This window comes from Tamandua tetradactyla, chromosome 14, assembly GCF_023851605.1.
Source record: "Tamandua tetradactyla isolate mTamTet1 chromosome 14, mTamTet1.pri, whole genome shotgun sequence".
Lineage (NCBI taxonomy): Eukaryota > Metazoa > Chordata > Mammalia > Pilosa > Myrmecophagidae > Tamandua > Tamandua tetradactyla.
Window position 1 is genome coordinate 82,965,988 of NC_135340.1, and position 15,977 is coordinate 82,981,964.

A 15,977-nucleotide genomic window follows, 5' to 3' on the forward strand; every position below is an offset into this window, starting at 1 on the left:
CAGGAGATGGGGGTAGGGACGGCCACCTCCGGGGTGCACCCCCCCCACACTTCCCACCCATCCCCTAACTCCTGTAAATTATCCCAGTCTTTGTAAAGCTGCTCTCCTCTGGATTTTTTTGGTTTCCTGAGGTTTCTCAGCTAAGTTTCCAAAGTGCTTCCCCATTTGTAATGTGGGCCTAGAATGTGCTCCTCCTTTAAAGCCCCAGTGCATCGCCCGGTGTGAAGGGAGCTCAGGTCAACCGGTGGATTTGGCCTGGGGTGGCCTCAGAGCACAGGGGAGAGAGGGGAAAGCAGGGCCTTGGAGGAAGGCGGGGCAGGGAGGGGCACGTCCTGGCAGCCAGTGTTAGGGGAACGGCTCAGCCAGGGGTTCAGAGACCAGGAAAGATAGGAGAGGGTTGAAACCTCCAGAGATCTGCATAATCTTGCAAAGCCTATTTCCTTATTTGCAAAATGACATCTAATCTCAGAGGGCTGTGGAAAATACATGAAATGATGCATGTGAGCACATTCTGTAGAAAGCCGGGGTGCACTTGGGCATCCTGGTAGTGATTAGGTTCTCCATCCATGCCACCGCCTGGGGTGGATGTGGCCTGCGCAGCACCTACTGCTCACGAGCTCTGTGACGGATGCCCAGGTCCCCTGTACGTTGGTGGCCACTTCCAAATCAGCTCTCATGGCTGGAGCCGAGTGCCCCTGTGGCTGGAGTTAAGGTGTCATCTTGTTGGGGGCAGCAAAGAGAGGTGATGGCGTGCAGGGTCAGCTCAGAGACCCTGGAGCCTGACTACTGGGTTCAAGTCCTGACTTCCTTTTATTAGCTTTGTGACCTTGGACAAGCTGTTTAATCTCTCCATGTCTCAGTTTCCCCATCTGTGAAATGGGGTTTTTAATAGCATCTACTTTCAAGGGTGGTAGTAAAGATTAAATCCATCAATCAATGTAAAGTGTTTAGAACAGTGGCTGCCCCAGAGAAAGTGCTGAATAAGCTTTAGGCATTTTAACCGATTACATGTGGCCTGCTAGGTAAGGGCCTAGGCCTGCTACTAAGAGATGCAAGAAAGGAGGTGAAGATTTGCCCACTCTGTGCCAAGCTCTGGAGTTACGTGCATCTGCTTCTACCCTCAGAACAATCCTGCTAGTTTCTTCCAGGAGGGAGATGAGCCAACAGAGGTTCAGGAGGTGAATCTGCCTGTCGTGGATCCAATATCATCCCCCACAAAGACACGCTCAAGTCCTAAACCCTGGTTCTGTGACTGTGAACTCATTTAGAGATAGGATCTTTGAGCAGAGACTAAACTGAATTGGGCTGAGCCTTAATCCAATATAATTGGCATTATCAATTGGGGAAATTTGGACCCAGGAAGAGACAGAGAGTGCGACCGCCATCTGGATTGCTGCCGAGTCACCACGAGAATGCTACAGACCTCGAGGAAAGCAGGGTCCTGTGGACTTGTAGCTTCCCAAATCCTGAGACAATAAATTGCTACTGTTTAAGCCAGCCGGCCCGCGGTATTTCTTACAGCAGCCCTGGCAAACTAAGCCACTGCCCCGAGTCCCCCGTTGGTGGACGGCAGCACTGAGATTCAAACTCAGGCCTCTCTGACTCAAACTCCAAACTCTCCAGGGTTGGAGCACTGTCCCACAGAGCTGGAGTCCCAGTGCACACCCAGCTCACAGCCGGTTCTCCAGAAGTGTTGGTTAAATTAATGAATTGTGAATGAATGAATGAGCCAGGGGGGCAGACATCAGAGCTGGTGGTCAGAAAAAGAAAAACTCCCATGCTCTTCCCATCACGCCAAGCGGCCCACACTGAACTCACATGGGGAGCGGTGGGAACCAATGTGTCCTGGTCACCTACTGCACCCCTCAATCTCTCCCAGACTGTGGTGCCACCATCTCCCTGCCCAAGGGGTGGCTCACAGGCACAGCCCTGTTTTGTCACCCCTGCACAAGCTGCGCTGTTCTTACGTTTTCTACATTCCTGCTCACGCAGAGCATCTGTGCCGTGAGCCAGGGAGCCCAGCCCAATTTCTCTATCCTTGTCTCAGGGAATCAGCTTTCCCTCCTCAGAGCTGCTAGGAGGCAGGAGAAAAATGAGTTTTTAGTATTTGTATGAAAGGTCTCTAAAGTAGGTTCTTTTTGTTATGTTATGGTTGTTGGTGTGTGTGAATGTGTGTATTTTTTGTATTTATCCTCATTGCTAGTTTTCTTACAAGTCCCATCTCAAAGTAATTTATTCATGACCTTTTTCTGCAACACCTTTCATTTTCCAGACATAATCACATCTTCTGACAGGAATTCCTTCCCCTCCTGGGGTTGATAATTAATCCTGCAGATGGGATTATTGGTGCTAATGACTGCGGAGGTGGCTGGGGAGGGGCTGGGGGTAGGAGAGCAAGCGTCTGTCCTTCCTTCACTCCAGACCCACCCGCCACCTTGGATGGGGGAGTGGAGCCCGCAGGTCTCGGGCTCACCCCCCCCCCCCACATACACACCTCGGGTGCGTCCATCCTAGCACTTTTTCTGGTCTTTCACAAGCAAACTCGTTTCTTCCAGGTTCTGCACCAGTCCCGGGAGACAGGGGCCAGGGTCACAAAGTAAAGGCACAGGGGGACCATGTGACATGGGCTAAGTCAAGCAGCAATAGGCGACCGAGTCAGGGTTGGTGCCCAAGTCTGGTTCCCTGGCTGGTACGCTCCTTGGTGCTGACTGCCCAGGTTTCCAGGCCCGTCTTGATGCCCTCACAAGCTTTACTATCTTGGATAAGACTCTTGGCCTACAAAATATAGCTGTTTCTAATCTATGAAACACAGCTAACCCTAACCCCCGCTGCTGTCCTCACAGGGGAGGGGTGAGGACTAACAAACTCAGGTGTGAGAGAGCCGGATAAACTATAAAGTGTTGCCCCAAAGTGCTGAGCCACTCGGAGCCTCAGTTTCCTCTTCTAACAGATGCTACTATAGGGTTGTGAGATTAAATAAAATCCTGTACATCAAGCAGAGCACCTGGCCTCAGGCCCGGGGCAGTGACTCCACGCTCAGAATGTCAGCCAGCGTCACTCCCTTTGGGCACCCGCTGCTTCTGGCCTTCCAGGGAAGCGCCTCGGACTCTCAGTCCCTGCCCCGCCCTTCGGAATCTGCGGGGTCAGACACAGGGTCTGGGCTCTGACCAGGGGTGGCAGTTGGCAGGGGCAGCAGTCCCATCTATGCCAGAAAGCTAGACCAAAAAACACCAAACAAATGCAACAAAACTGGGTGTGTTTGAAGCCTGGATGCCGCAGACCTGCCCCAGTGGCTTCTCCCACTGCAGGGGAAGAGCTGCAGGCACCAGAGACCAAAGCAGACCCCAGTAATGAAGGCCCTGAAAAGGACATCAGGAGCTCGGTAGGGAGGGGATGGTGTGAGATGGGGAGACTTTATTTTTTGCAACAGTAGTGTCAGCAGTTTTCCCTAATAAAGCCACAAACTGCGGGGGCCCAGAGGGAGAAGGCTGGATTCAGCTTTAGTGACATAAAACCAATTTCCCCTCCTTTGCTCTGTGGATTAATTGCCATCACGATTTAACCCCTAGTGAACCCCCCCACTCCTCCCCACCCTGGGAAAAATCCGTGGGTGTCTGTTCTGGGGACAGCAAACTCACGAGTCGGAGGCAAAGGTAGAAAGAGCCTCGGACTGGGAGTTACGCAGCCCGGTTCCACTCTGGCTCTGCCAGTGATGTGCTGTGTGACCTGAGGTCAGCCACTTTCCCGCTGTGGACCTCAGTTTCCCCATTTGTAAAATGAGAGGGTGTACCAGGGAAGTGCTGACCTTCCAACTCCACCGTTACAAAGAATGATTTCCTGTTTGTGGTGCTTTACATGCTGCATCTCATTCAGGGCTCAAGCTAACCCTGAAGGGCAGGCACCATGAACACATTTACAGATGGGAACCCGGGGCTCAAAGAGGCTGAAGACGTTGCCAAGGGAGGACAGGTTCGGGATTCCAAGCACGAATCCAGGCCCTTTTGCCTCTAATATGTCATCTCTACACAACTACCCAATTAACCCCAAATATTTATTGAGCATTTGCTACATGCCAGACTTTGTTCTGGGCATGGCATATATTTTATCTAATTCAATTCTAAGAATAACACTGTAACATAGTACCCTGATTTACCCCATTTTGCAGATGAAAAAACTAAGGCTGGAGAAGTTTAAGTAATTCTCTGGAGGCCGTGCAGCAGCTGATGGCGGGACTGAGAAGTGAGTTCAGCAGAGCCCCAACTTTGCTCCTGGAATGTGTGTGTGCGCGTTTATATTTTTGAACCATTTCTGGCATTTTGCACTCTCTATGCTCCTCTGATCACAACCATAAACACAGCAGTGAGAGGGTGACTCCCTCATCCTTGGGGCCACATCCAGGAATATCTTTCACTGCATTAATTAGGAAGGTAGTCCCCCAAGGGGTGGGTGGTGGTGGAATGAACCAGAAAGTCGACTTGCTACTCTTAGACCTCACTTTGAAGAACAAACAATTAAAAGAGGAAATACACATGCATTATGTCCCTGTCACCTCTTTGCTCTTCAGAGCCTACAGCCCCTTCTACCCTCACAGTTGTCCGTGCTCCCTACTGCCAGCTTAGAAGCCACCCACAAGGCAGACCTGGCCTTTGCCCAGCCAGCGGGGAGCCCCTGCGGAGGGCAGCATCCTTAAAGGACAATTGGAAACTCTGGAGGAAACTTCAGTCACTGCTCCGCTCACCTGGATTTTCATAACTCTCGCTCCCTTCCCGCCCCCGACCAGAGCGGCCAAGGTTTGCGTAGGACCGCCCGGCAGCACCGAGAAACGGGAGAAAAACGCAGAAACGCGTTTGTTCATTTGGGTGATGGAGTGCCCGCTCCCCTTGCCAGCATGCAGAGTTCAATAACAGCAGAAAGGGCTTCAAAAAATTGCAGCATAAATAGATGAGCCCTTTAAGGTAATAGAAATTCTGTCATCCTGGGAGAAATATAGGTCCCGAATCCCACAGGAGGGGACACCAGGCCACTCATCCCCCTCCCGTGCTCCCTGTCCCCATTACAGCTAGAGCCGGAAGGAAGCATCTGGGCTGAGGAATGGCCAGAGGGCCTCTTATCTCCCAGCCACAGGAGCGCCTTGTGGGGAGGAGGCGGCTGGAGGGGGTCTGGGAAATCAGGTCTCTGCACTCCCAGGCTGCGGCCTCCCTGGCTTGTCCACTACAGGCAGGAAGGTGACAGCAATTAGCCCTGGAGCAGTGGAGGGGGCTGCATCAGGCAGGCGGCCCGGGTGGGCCTTAATTAAGGAACGGAAAGCTGGGCAGCGGAGGGGCCTGGGGACACTGGCCTCTCTTGGCCATGAGTAAAGTCCATTCTGGGCTCTGCGGCCACCCTTGAGAACCCGGGAGCCCCCAGCAACCCCACCGCCCCAGCCAGGAGGAAGCTTCCACCAACTCTGCCCCTTTACTCCCTTCCCCATTTCTACCAGCTCCCCCAAATAGGACACTTAGGCGAGGACCAGCAGTTCTTCAGGAGAGGGTCTTCTCAGGGTATAGGACGGATGGCAATAGCAGGAGTAGCATTATCACCATCATCATCATCATCACCAATAATAATAACAGTTAACACTTGTTGACAGGTCACTAAGAGGCCAGGCATTCTAAGTGCTTTTGTGTACTAACTCACTTCATCAGCCCAATAATCCTATGAGCTTTACCACTACCACCGTTAAACATGGGAAAATAGGGGCACAGAGAGGTAAATTCTCCAGTCAAGGACACACAGCTAATAAGCAACAAAGGTGGTATTTGAAGGCAGGGAGTCCAGCTCCAGTGCTTCTGCATAAATGTCTTGGAGGCTCATGCCCTTTGCTCAAAGAATGCAGAAATGGTATTGGGGGACAGCTGCTCCTGTCCCGTTGTAGTTATCTGTTTATCTGAACTACAGAGAAGCCAAGGAGGGGGGATTTCAAGGCAAGGCCCCTTGAGAAATGTCATGAATTTCCTTCCTACAAAGGTCAGTTCTGGAAATTTCTGCCTTAAGGGCATTGCTCCTCCCAGGAATTTCATTCACTGCAAAGAGAGTTTATTGGGCGAGACTTTCACATGATAGGAATTGGGGGGCAGAGGGGCAGTATGGAGGCTGGAGGAAGACATATGTGTTAGTTAGATTCAGTTGTCAACTTGGCCAGGTGAGCATACCTAGTCTTGTTACTGCGGACATGAGCCAATGGTACGTGAACCTCATCTGTTGCCAATTACATCTGCAGTCGGCTAGGAGGCGTGTCTGCTGCAATGAGTGACATTTGACTTAATTGGCTGGTGCTTAAATGAGAGCGTGCAATGTAGCACAGCCAAGCAGCTCGGCATTCCTCATCTCAGCACTTGCAGCTCAGCCCAGGCCTTTGGAGATGCAGAAAGAAGTCACCCCAGGGAAAGTTGTTGGAACCCAGGGGCCTGGAGAGAAGACCAGCAGAGACCATCTTGTGCCTTCCACGTAAGAAAGAACCTCAGTGGAAAGTTAGCTGCCTTTCCTCTGAAGAACCAACAAAATAAATCCCCTTTTATTAAAAGCCAATCCATCTCTGGTGTGTTGCATTCCGGCAGCTAACACACTAGAACAGCGTGTCTCTGCCCTCAGGAGACAGACTCTGAGGATGAGCCATGTGCATGGGAACAGAGAAGATGGAGTGATTAATTCTGAGGAGAGGAGTATTCAGGGAAAGCTTCATGGAAGAGGCAGCCTTTGCTCTTAGCCCAAACGATTGAGGATTTTCATAGACTGAGGTAAGGACAAAGGGGAGGGCATTTTAGGGAGAGGGAAGAGCTTGAGAAAAGGCACAGTCAGAGGTCCCAAAGCGGACACTATATTTGTGAGTTGTGTACGGCCACAGAACAAGTTTGTGGCAGGGTTTGGTGGGGGATGAGGTTAAAATGGACTGACTCTAGCTCTGAGGGCCATTTACAAGGGGCTGGAGTTGGTGCTTTATTTGGTGGGCAGTGAGGAGCCGTGGAGAAGGGTGATGTGACCCCAATGTTCGAATGGACGGCATCTTGCTATCTGCCCAGATCGACTTAGTTCCCTCACCCACACTGCAGTTACTTCCCAACCCAGGGGGTGGGTGGGGTGAGGTGGGATGGGAAGGAAGACCCTCAATTCTGTATCATCCCTCATGCCGACACTCCCAGGACAGGGCTACAGAAACCCCGGCCTCTGCCAGCCTGAGACCCTCTGCGTGGGCAGCCAGAGTGACCCCTCACTCTGCCCTCCCCTACCCCTGTCCCCCTGGGCTCTGACAGGCCACAGACAAGCCTCGGAGCAGAGGTTCCCGGGACTGGCCAAGGCACGGAAACAATACCACCCCCAACTTCAAGCACTCCCATTGGAATGACTGGGCTGAGAAGGTCATTCCCATTTTACAGATGAGAAATAGAGGCCCAAAGAGTTAGCAGAACCAGGACTAGAACCTTGTGCTTCTTGCCTTCCAGCCCAGGGCTCTTTTCCTTCATCAGCAGCCCCAGTGCAATCTACCAACCTACCCCCGGCCCCCCCAAGTGATGCCACTGCTGCTGCCAAGACAATGTGTAAAACTGCCACCTCCATCCCTATCTCCACCGCCTCAAACACGGACAGGCATGTTCACCCCACGGTGCCTCCTGAGACTGACCGGAAGGGCGCCCCGGCGTTGCCTCGTTGGGCCTGCCTGGAATAGCAGCTGCCCGTGCGCGCGGATCCGCTCCCACTAGGGCCCCGGGTTGTAGCTCATCCCGACACTCTCTGGGACAGGGGTGCAGGGCACGGGGGAAGCAATGTCCCCCCACTATCGCACAGCTTATCATGACTGCGACCAGTTTCGGAATGTCTTACCATGTTCCAGGCACTGACTTAAGAACTTTCCTTATGAACTTTTTCCCTCTCACAACCAAGCCTCCTTTCAACAGATGAGGAAATTCAGGCTTAGGCAGATAAATGACTTGCCACGAGGCAGAGTGGGGACAGGAAACCCAGGATTTGAATTCAAATTTGAGCGGTTCCAAAACCAGGGTGACCCTTCAGCTAAAACTCAACTACCAAATGGGATCTCAGTGGCTCTACCTGGTGCTTCCCCTGAGCAAGGTGCTTTTGAGCTGAACTTGAGCTCCTCATTTGCAAATCAAGGAGAATGAGAAGGTACCGCCATCAGGGGGGGCTCTCGGGAGGAATAAATGAGCTAAGTGCATACAGCAAGGACTCAACGTCGGCGGCTAGTGCGAACTTTATTACTACTGTTAGAGCAGAAGCTTCTTGCTGGCTGAGTGTGCGATTAGTCTGTCTATACTTCCACCTGCACCCCAGGTCCTTAACTGAGTAAAGCCCCAGTGCCCTGGGAAGGGAGGAGAAAGAGCGTGAGCTCCAGCACACCCAGAGGGCCAGGCTGGTCCTGCTTCTGGCTGTAGCTCCGACGTGCAGGGCGTGGGGCAAGGGTGATGGAAATACCTGGCTGGAGCGGACATGTCGCCGGGCTACAGAGGTGGCTCTGCACTGCACCCATCCCCCTCTCCTTATGAGCATTCTGCGCCTTTATGTTGGACCCGACAGACACCATTCTCAGCCCTCAGAGATTCCTCTTTTATGAAACCACCCCAACATCCTCCCTAAAGAGACTTTGGCGTGAGGAGCTCTGGGGAGGGGAATGCGGATGAAACGGCTACCTACAGCCAACAGCAGGCAGGACTAAAGTGACTCCTCCCATTTTACAGATGAGGTAGCTGAGGCTGAGCATAGTAAAGCACCATGCCAAGGTTACCAAATCTAGGTTCAAGATCTCCAGACCCTCTGGGCACGCCCCCTCCTTTTTTTTTTTTGCACCAGGAATTGAACCCGGGTCTCCGGCATGGGAGGCAAGAACTCTGCCTGCTGAGCCACCGTGGCCGGGCCCCCTCTGGGCCCTTTTAATTAGTCCCTAGCCCATTGCCTGTCCTAAAATCTTTCAAGAAAAAAGAGAGGTACATAAATTCACAAACCAATCAGCAGATAAAAGCAGAGCTAATTATCACTGACTCAGGAACTTTGGGGGGAGGGTCTCAGGGAGTCTGCTCTGCTCCTTGCGCCACCGCCCTCTCTGGCCAGAGCTGGTTAACCGCGGGAAATCACACTCATTCCGGACCTGGCTGAGGACAAGAGTGATGGCTCGCCTCGCGCACGCAGGAAGGAGTCACGCTGCAGGAGAACAATTCACTGCTCTGTAGTCACCTCAAAGGGCTCCTGCCCAACACCCGGTAGGGCCCCAGAAGAGACTTTCCGGGCTTAATGAGGCTGGGCGGGAGGAGATGGATGGGAATTTACAGGTTCTCACCAGGGCAGCATGGCTTACAATCTGTTTTAGCCCCGAGCCCCCGGCAGGGGAACTCCAGAACAAATTGATTCTGACAAGAGCCACATCCAGCAAAAGTTCAAGGACGGGAAGTTCTCCGCATCCCAGCTGGGAGGAAAAGAGGCAATGGCCTCGGGCAGTGGGTGAAGGGACACCAGCCTCCTGAGGCCCCCCAGGACCTTGATTTCTCCCAAGGATCCTGCCACTAGGCAGGCAGTTGGGGGTGAGGAAGGAGACACAGGTGGGTGAGACTCTTAGCATGTGGTAAAAAGGACCCAGGCCCATAGGTTAATGTATACAGACTACAACAACCCGGGGTGCACCTCTTTGCGCCTACTTTCCCTCCATTCCCCCAAAAAGTATGTTTTCTGACTTGGTCCATGGAGTGAGCAGAGGACACCACCAGAGGGTCCCTCTCCCCCTGCACACGCACGGCTTACAGACGGAGGGGCTGGGACACCAGAGGCGAAGCCACCTGCTCTGAGCAGTGACATTTCTTGTGTTGTTGTCACGCCAGGACGGGCAGGCAGGACCCAGCTCAGGCCCCGCAGTCAATTCTCCACAGCCTCAGTCCCCTGACACTTGGCTATGTGAGATTTTTAATTCCGAGCAACTACTCTCCACTACCCAAGCCCCAAACCTAGGGCGTGTCCATTTCTCCGCGGAGGTTATGGGCAAAACTGACACCAACTCAGGTCAGTCAGGGAGGAACCCTGCAGGAGGAACTGTCCTCTTTCCTTTCAAAGATGCCGCTGGAGTGGCTCTTCGGCCAGTTTTCTTTGCTATGGGAAGGAGGAAGAGGGAGCCAAGCAGTGGTTTGTCCTGAGCCCTGCTCTGCGGCCCCAGGGCCACCTGCTGTACAAAAGACATTGTCCCCAGACACATCCTTGCTCCCAGTTGTGGTAAGGCCTTCCTTGTAAGTCCGTGCTTCTCCACCTTGTCCTCAACTAGACCACACCCCAGGCCAAATACATCGGAGTCCCTGAGGGGGGGGGTGGTGGGGGGTGGTGGGGGGGGGGTGGTGGGGGGTGGTGGGGGGGGGGCAGACATCAGCATTTGTGAAGACCAGCAAGTGATTCCAACCTTCCAACCGGCAAAGTTGCAAATCACGTCTGTGCATCACTTCACTGGCGTCACCTGAGAGCTTGTCAGAAATGCAGAATCTCTGGCCCCGCCCCAGACCTCCCGAATCAAAATTTGTTTTTTAACAACAAAAGGACCCCGTTGATTTGTAAATTCACTGGAGCCTAAGAAGCACTGTTTAAAACACTTTTTATATCCGATCTACGCCGTGCCTTCCAGAAACCTTGCGAGGCAGGGCGGTATGGCGTTTCACAGGTGAGGAAACTGAACAGAGAGGTGAGGGCACTTGCCCAAGGTCACACAGATGGCGGGTAGTGCAGCCCGGAGGAGACCCAGGGTCTGTGGTTCTAAAGAACTTGCTTCCTTCTTCAGCACACAGCACTTCCTCTAGCACAACAAAACAAACGTGGCCTCGCAGACCCCTAGGTTCTTAGGCCCTTAGAATCACGCCATCACATCCGGCCTTTGAAGAGGAGTTTACTTCCAAAGTGAGCTACCCCAGAATCAAACCTCATAAAGACTAGCATAATTCATGAGGAAATACAAATAGTAAACAAACACATGGGGAAAGCGTTCACGCTCTCTAGTAATTACAGAAATGCAAATCAGAGCAACACTGAGGAGGCATTTTCTACCTACATAATTAGCAAAAATTAAAAAAAAAAATAACATTAGCAACGATGTTCTGAAATAGGTACGTTCAGACACGGCTGCTGGTGGTGTCAATTTTATAAAACCCTTGAGAAAATTAACAAGGGACATCCATCGAGAGCCATAAATACATTATGCCACTGGCCCTGGCTGGGAATTCACCCTAAGGAAATAATGCAATGTGTGTGGGAGGGTGGGAGGCGGGGGTTGGTAAGAAGTGGTTTGTATGAAGATGCTCCTTGGAAACAACTTCATATTCAGCAGGAAGGGAATGGCTGAGTAAACTGAGAGAACAGCAGCTCCTGCATTACATTTAAAATGATAATTAAGAAGCCCAAGCAGCGCCATAGAAATGCGAGTGAAAGAAAGCAGAATACAAACCTGTACCTGTGTGCTGTGGGTATTAGGATGCAAAAATATTATGTGCCTAAGGATAGGACAGGGAGAAGAGGACACAAAAGGAAGACAGCGGGTATATCACAGCTGGGGGTGCGGGGGGAATGATGGATGCACCCCCTCCTTCTTTTGCTTTTACAGTTACAAACCCCTTTGCAAACAACCTTGGGGGCTCACTAGCCAGAGACTCTCTCAAGGGGACATCAGGAGATGCTTCCTCTCTTCAGCCCTGGGCGCAGGTCACGCTCCCGGTTTCCACCCAGAGGTGATGGGGGCGGTGTGAGAGGCCATGGGAGGCCAACCCTCCCCCGGCCCCCTCCCCTGCGTCTTACCATGAATCCTGGCGCACAAGTACAGCCCCCAGTGACACTGTGGCAGTCGGCGCCGTTCTGGCAGGTGCAGGGCAGCTGGCAGCCATTGCCATAGTAGCCAGCAGGGCAGGACTCGTTGCAGTGGCGGCCAGACCAGCCCGGCTGGCAGCTGCAGGCTCCAGTTACTGGGTGGCAGCTGAGCAGCAGAGAGAAGGGTGAGGGGAGAATCCGGTCAGCGAAACAGACACGTGCCCTCCTTTGGCCACACCAAGTCTGGTCTGCCTGGGGCAGCGGGATCAAAGGACCTCTGAGGTTAAATTGCTTAACGTCTTGTTTGTTTATCAGAAGATGCCAAGACCAAATGGTGCTATTAGCCCCAAGAAACAGCGGCTCACAGTGGTTATATAACTTGCCCTAAGTCACACCGCCAGGAAGTGCAAGCCCAGCTTTAGAACGCAGGTCTCCTGGCTCCCAGACCTACCCAGGGACCAAAGCAGAGGGCAGGCTCTTCAGTCCCCTGCCTTATGGAATATGAATGGTCCAGAACTTCGCCCACCTCTCATCCAAGGCAGGTGCTTAGTAGGGGGCAGGCAGAAGAGGGAGCAGTGAGACCCAGCAGCTCAGCACGTGGGCACCACTTATGTTTGCAGAGTTAAAACGAGACCTTGGATGTGGCCTCCCTTGTCTGGCAATGTCTGCTTGGAGAGAATACCTTCCAGCTGTGCTGGGCTGGAACTCTTTAAGAAGGAGCAAGCTCTTCTCTATCCCCTGTGTGCCTAGGTCGGAGAAGGACCATTTGGCTGGAGAACGGGGCTGCGTGGCATGACCTCTCCTGTAAGGGGGTAATTGGTTGATGGTCCCAGCAGCTACATGCTAACGTCTATCACTTCGTCTGCACAGAGGCCACCTCCCATGGGCTGTCCCCAGGACACTCCAGTGACACATCTCCGGGAGATTCAGGACTCCTCTAATGGACAACTTCGTCTTGAAGACTCCCCATCTGGCCAAACTGTCTTAAAACTGTACTGCAGTCCAACATCCTTCCTTCCTTCCTTCTCTCCTTCACACGGATCAGTGCTGCACTGAGGTCCGACAGCTGCCTTCACTTTTCTCCACTCAGGCATCTATTTCCCCTAGTAAATTTCGTGCACTTGGCGTCTGTTTCTGGAAGCATCCAGATCAACACACCGGGGAAAGTGCTGGATATTAGAGGCCAGCCTCTTAGAATCCCTGTGTCGCCTGCCTCCCTGCTCTGAGTCCAGCTTAGATGATAGAGTACGAGGCTGGCAGGAGGAGCTGGGCCCCAGTCTTGGTTCTGCTAAGTTCTGTGAGGACAGAGGCTCTGGGTTGTTGCTGGATCCCCAGTGCCTGGCTCTACTCAGTACCTAATATTCGGGAATGAACAGTACTTTCACTACAAATATTCTTTGATATGTCAATTAATTTATTTATCATCTGTCTCCCCAGCTTAGTTGCACCTCCATGCAGGAGGGTGATTTGCCTGCGTTGTTTGCCTCTGGATTGTACCCCAGGGCCCAGGAGAGTACCTCACACGCTGGAGGGACTCAGTTCATATTTGGTTATAAATTCATGAACAAACTAATCATGTGAAGCCAAGCCAAATTGCTTCTCTCTGAGTGCCCCGGTTTTCTCACGAAAAGTGAGGGGGCGGACAGGAACAGACAACTCCTGAATAGTAAGTGCAAATAGCTAATAAACATCTCCGAAAATATTTGGCCTCATTAATCATCAAATCAAAACAATTAGATACCACTTTTTCTCTATCAGAACAGTAAAAATTTTAAAACGGGACAATACTCAATGCTGGTAAAGGTTCTCAAAAAACGATTAGGGGTTATGTATCACAATTCCTAAAAATATTTAGACCTTTTGGTCTTGGAATTCCATTTCTAAGAAGCTGTCCTAAAAGAAATAATCACAGGGTGGAGAAGGATGTATGCACAGAAGTGTTTCCCGAAGCATTACTTATAACAGTGGAAAAGGGAGGCAATTTACATAATAATAAGATAATGTACGACCTGGTTATTAGAGCACCAAGCATTTTACACATATATTTCTGATCAGATCTGATATGCCCATGAGTTAGGCATCAGAGCCTCTATTTTACAGACAGCGTTTGGAAGTTATGAGACTTGCCCAAGGTCACACAGCTAAGTCAGAGGTAGAGCTGGGGTTCAAAATCAGGTGTGTTTGATGGTGAGAAACTATGAGCAATTATGAGTTTTTTTCCTTTACATCTCTCTGTATTTCCTAACTTTATGAAACTAAGTTTTATATTTATAAAGCAATAAACATACAAAGCACATTTAAAAAAGGGGAGGTGGTGAGTAGATGATGAATGCTTGAAGACTCAGAAAGCAAATCGGATAGAACAAACATTTCAGACTCTCAGAAAACTTTCCCTGAGCCCCGGGCGCTATAAGGGGGTGGGTAACATGGGGGAAGGACCCGGCTTGGTGGCCCTGACCTTCAGCCAGATGGCTTTGGGGTGTTACTCTCTGCCCCAACCCCTAAGCAAAGCCCTTCCTAGGTCCCAACCCTTCCAGGGGCCTTCTCTGGAATTTAGGGTTTTGGGGACAAGTTCAGTTACAGTCGTGGTGACTGACGTGCATGTGCCCCAGGGAAAAACCTGCAGGCCTGGCTCCAGCGCCCTGTTCTGACTAGCCCTGGAGATGCTAAAAGTTCTCGGGCACTTCCCACCTCTGCCTTTCCCATAAATCCATTTTTCTGTCTCTGCCTCACCATCAGCCATGCCAAGTCCACCTAGCACTGGCTCACACTTTGGCGAGAACAAAGCCCTGTGACAAGTTTACTAGACACACAACGAGCTAGCAAACACTGACACTGCTTCTCAGTCTCTTAACTTAGGGCTCACAAAAGGCTCCTAAGAACCCAGATGTCTCCACTTTTTGCTCTCTGCTGGCATCATTTTAGCTGCTTATGGGTGCACCTAAGCAGTAGTTTTACTTTTTGTTCTGGGAACCAGACGGCTCCCAACCAAATCTAAAATCATTCATTTCTTTCTGCCCATGCCCTTAGAATTCGTTTTCGTTCGTTTGTTTTTAAGGAATACCTATTTTCTTACTTTGGTTGTCTTTTATTGTATAAACGCCAAAAGTTCCTTTGGAAAGAGGGTGGGAATGACTGCTCACCGAGACACTGACTGAGGCCAGCTGTCACCGTGCTTGGGTCCCCAGCAGAGGGACTCTCAGGCCTCCCCCTCCCCGGGGCCGCACCCCCAGCTCCCCACTTCCCAGCTCCAGCCAGTCCCTTAGGTCACAGGGCCAGCCAGTGACTGCTGATGAGGCTCAGGCAGAATTCACTGGGGTTTAGGCCTGCTCTGTTCTTTTCCCTTTTTCTCCCCCTTTTCCCCATTTTCCCCAGACATAGATTAATTACAAGGTAATAGGAGCTGAAAGCTGAACATTACAGGAATCTTTTCAGGGTGAATTTTTTCTGCCTTTCTTTCAGCTGCAGTGAGGTTTCTATCAATGCTGCATCTGTTGGCTAAATCAAATCTTTCAAAAGTAATACCCGATCACGGCTGCTGGCATTCGTCTGTGACAATCCAATTGTGGAAGGGACATTCAAGAGCCCCGCTGCACAGGCAGCTCTTTTTCTCAAGGTTGCTCCTTTATGAGGGAGGATGGTTCCTTTGTGTGCGCCACAAAGAGTTTATAAAGGGAACGAAATGTTAGGGACTCTTTCTTTCTGGGGCACGTGAATTCCACCTCTGTGAAGCCACCTCTGCAGAGAGGCACGGGGCAGAGAGAGGCGGGAGGCAGGCGGTCCGATTTTCTTGGGTTGGGGGGAGCACTGTCTCCCTAGTAAAGCTGCTCCAGGCCTTGCACTCCATCTTAGTGGGGGTCTGTGGGGAGTGCTGCACACACCAGGGCGGAAGCCAGGGGGAGCTTCTGGGGATCCCGGGCTCCATCCCTCGGCAGGGCCAGGTTGGAGAGGAGGTTGCATGGAAGCTGCGCTTTCAAAAACCACAAGAGAATTATCCCTCTCCCTCCACTAGGCTCAGAAGGGGTGCTGGACAGATCGGGAAACCGAGGCACAGAAAGGAGGAAAGCACAGATGGGAAAATTTGCTCAAACAGAGGTAGTTGTGAAGTTCTGAGAGGTCCCTGGCCCGCCCCGAGCCTACAGTTTAACTGTTCTGAGATTAGA

General features: G+C 51.7%; 1 protein-coding gene across 5 annotated transcripts in view; it reads right to left on the bottom strand.

Annotated features, from left to right (window-relative positions):
* MEGF11 (multiple EGF like domains 11) overlaps window positions 1-15,977 on the bottom strand; it is a 239,853-nt gene that overhangs the window by 63,292 nt on the left and 160,584 nt on the right. For all 5 annotated transcript variants that reach the window (XM_077128271.1, XM_077128270.1, XM_077128269.1 and 2 more), the window contains exon 9: window positions 11,806-11,980. In XM_077128271.1, coding sequence (XP_076984386.1) covers window positions 11,806-11,980 — 175 coding nt within the window. The remainder of the gene's footprint in view (window positions 1-11,805; window positions 11,981-15,977) is intronic.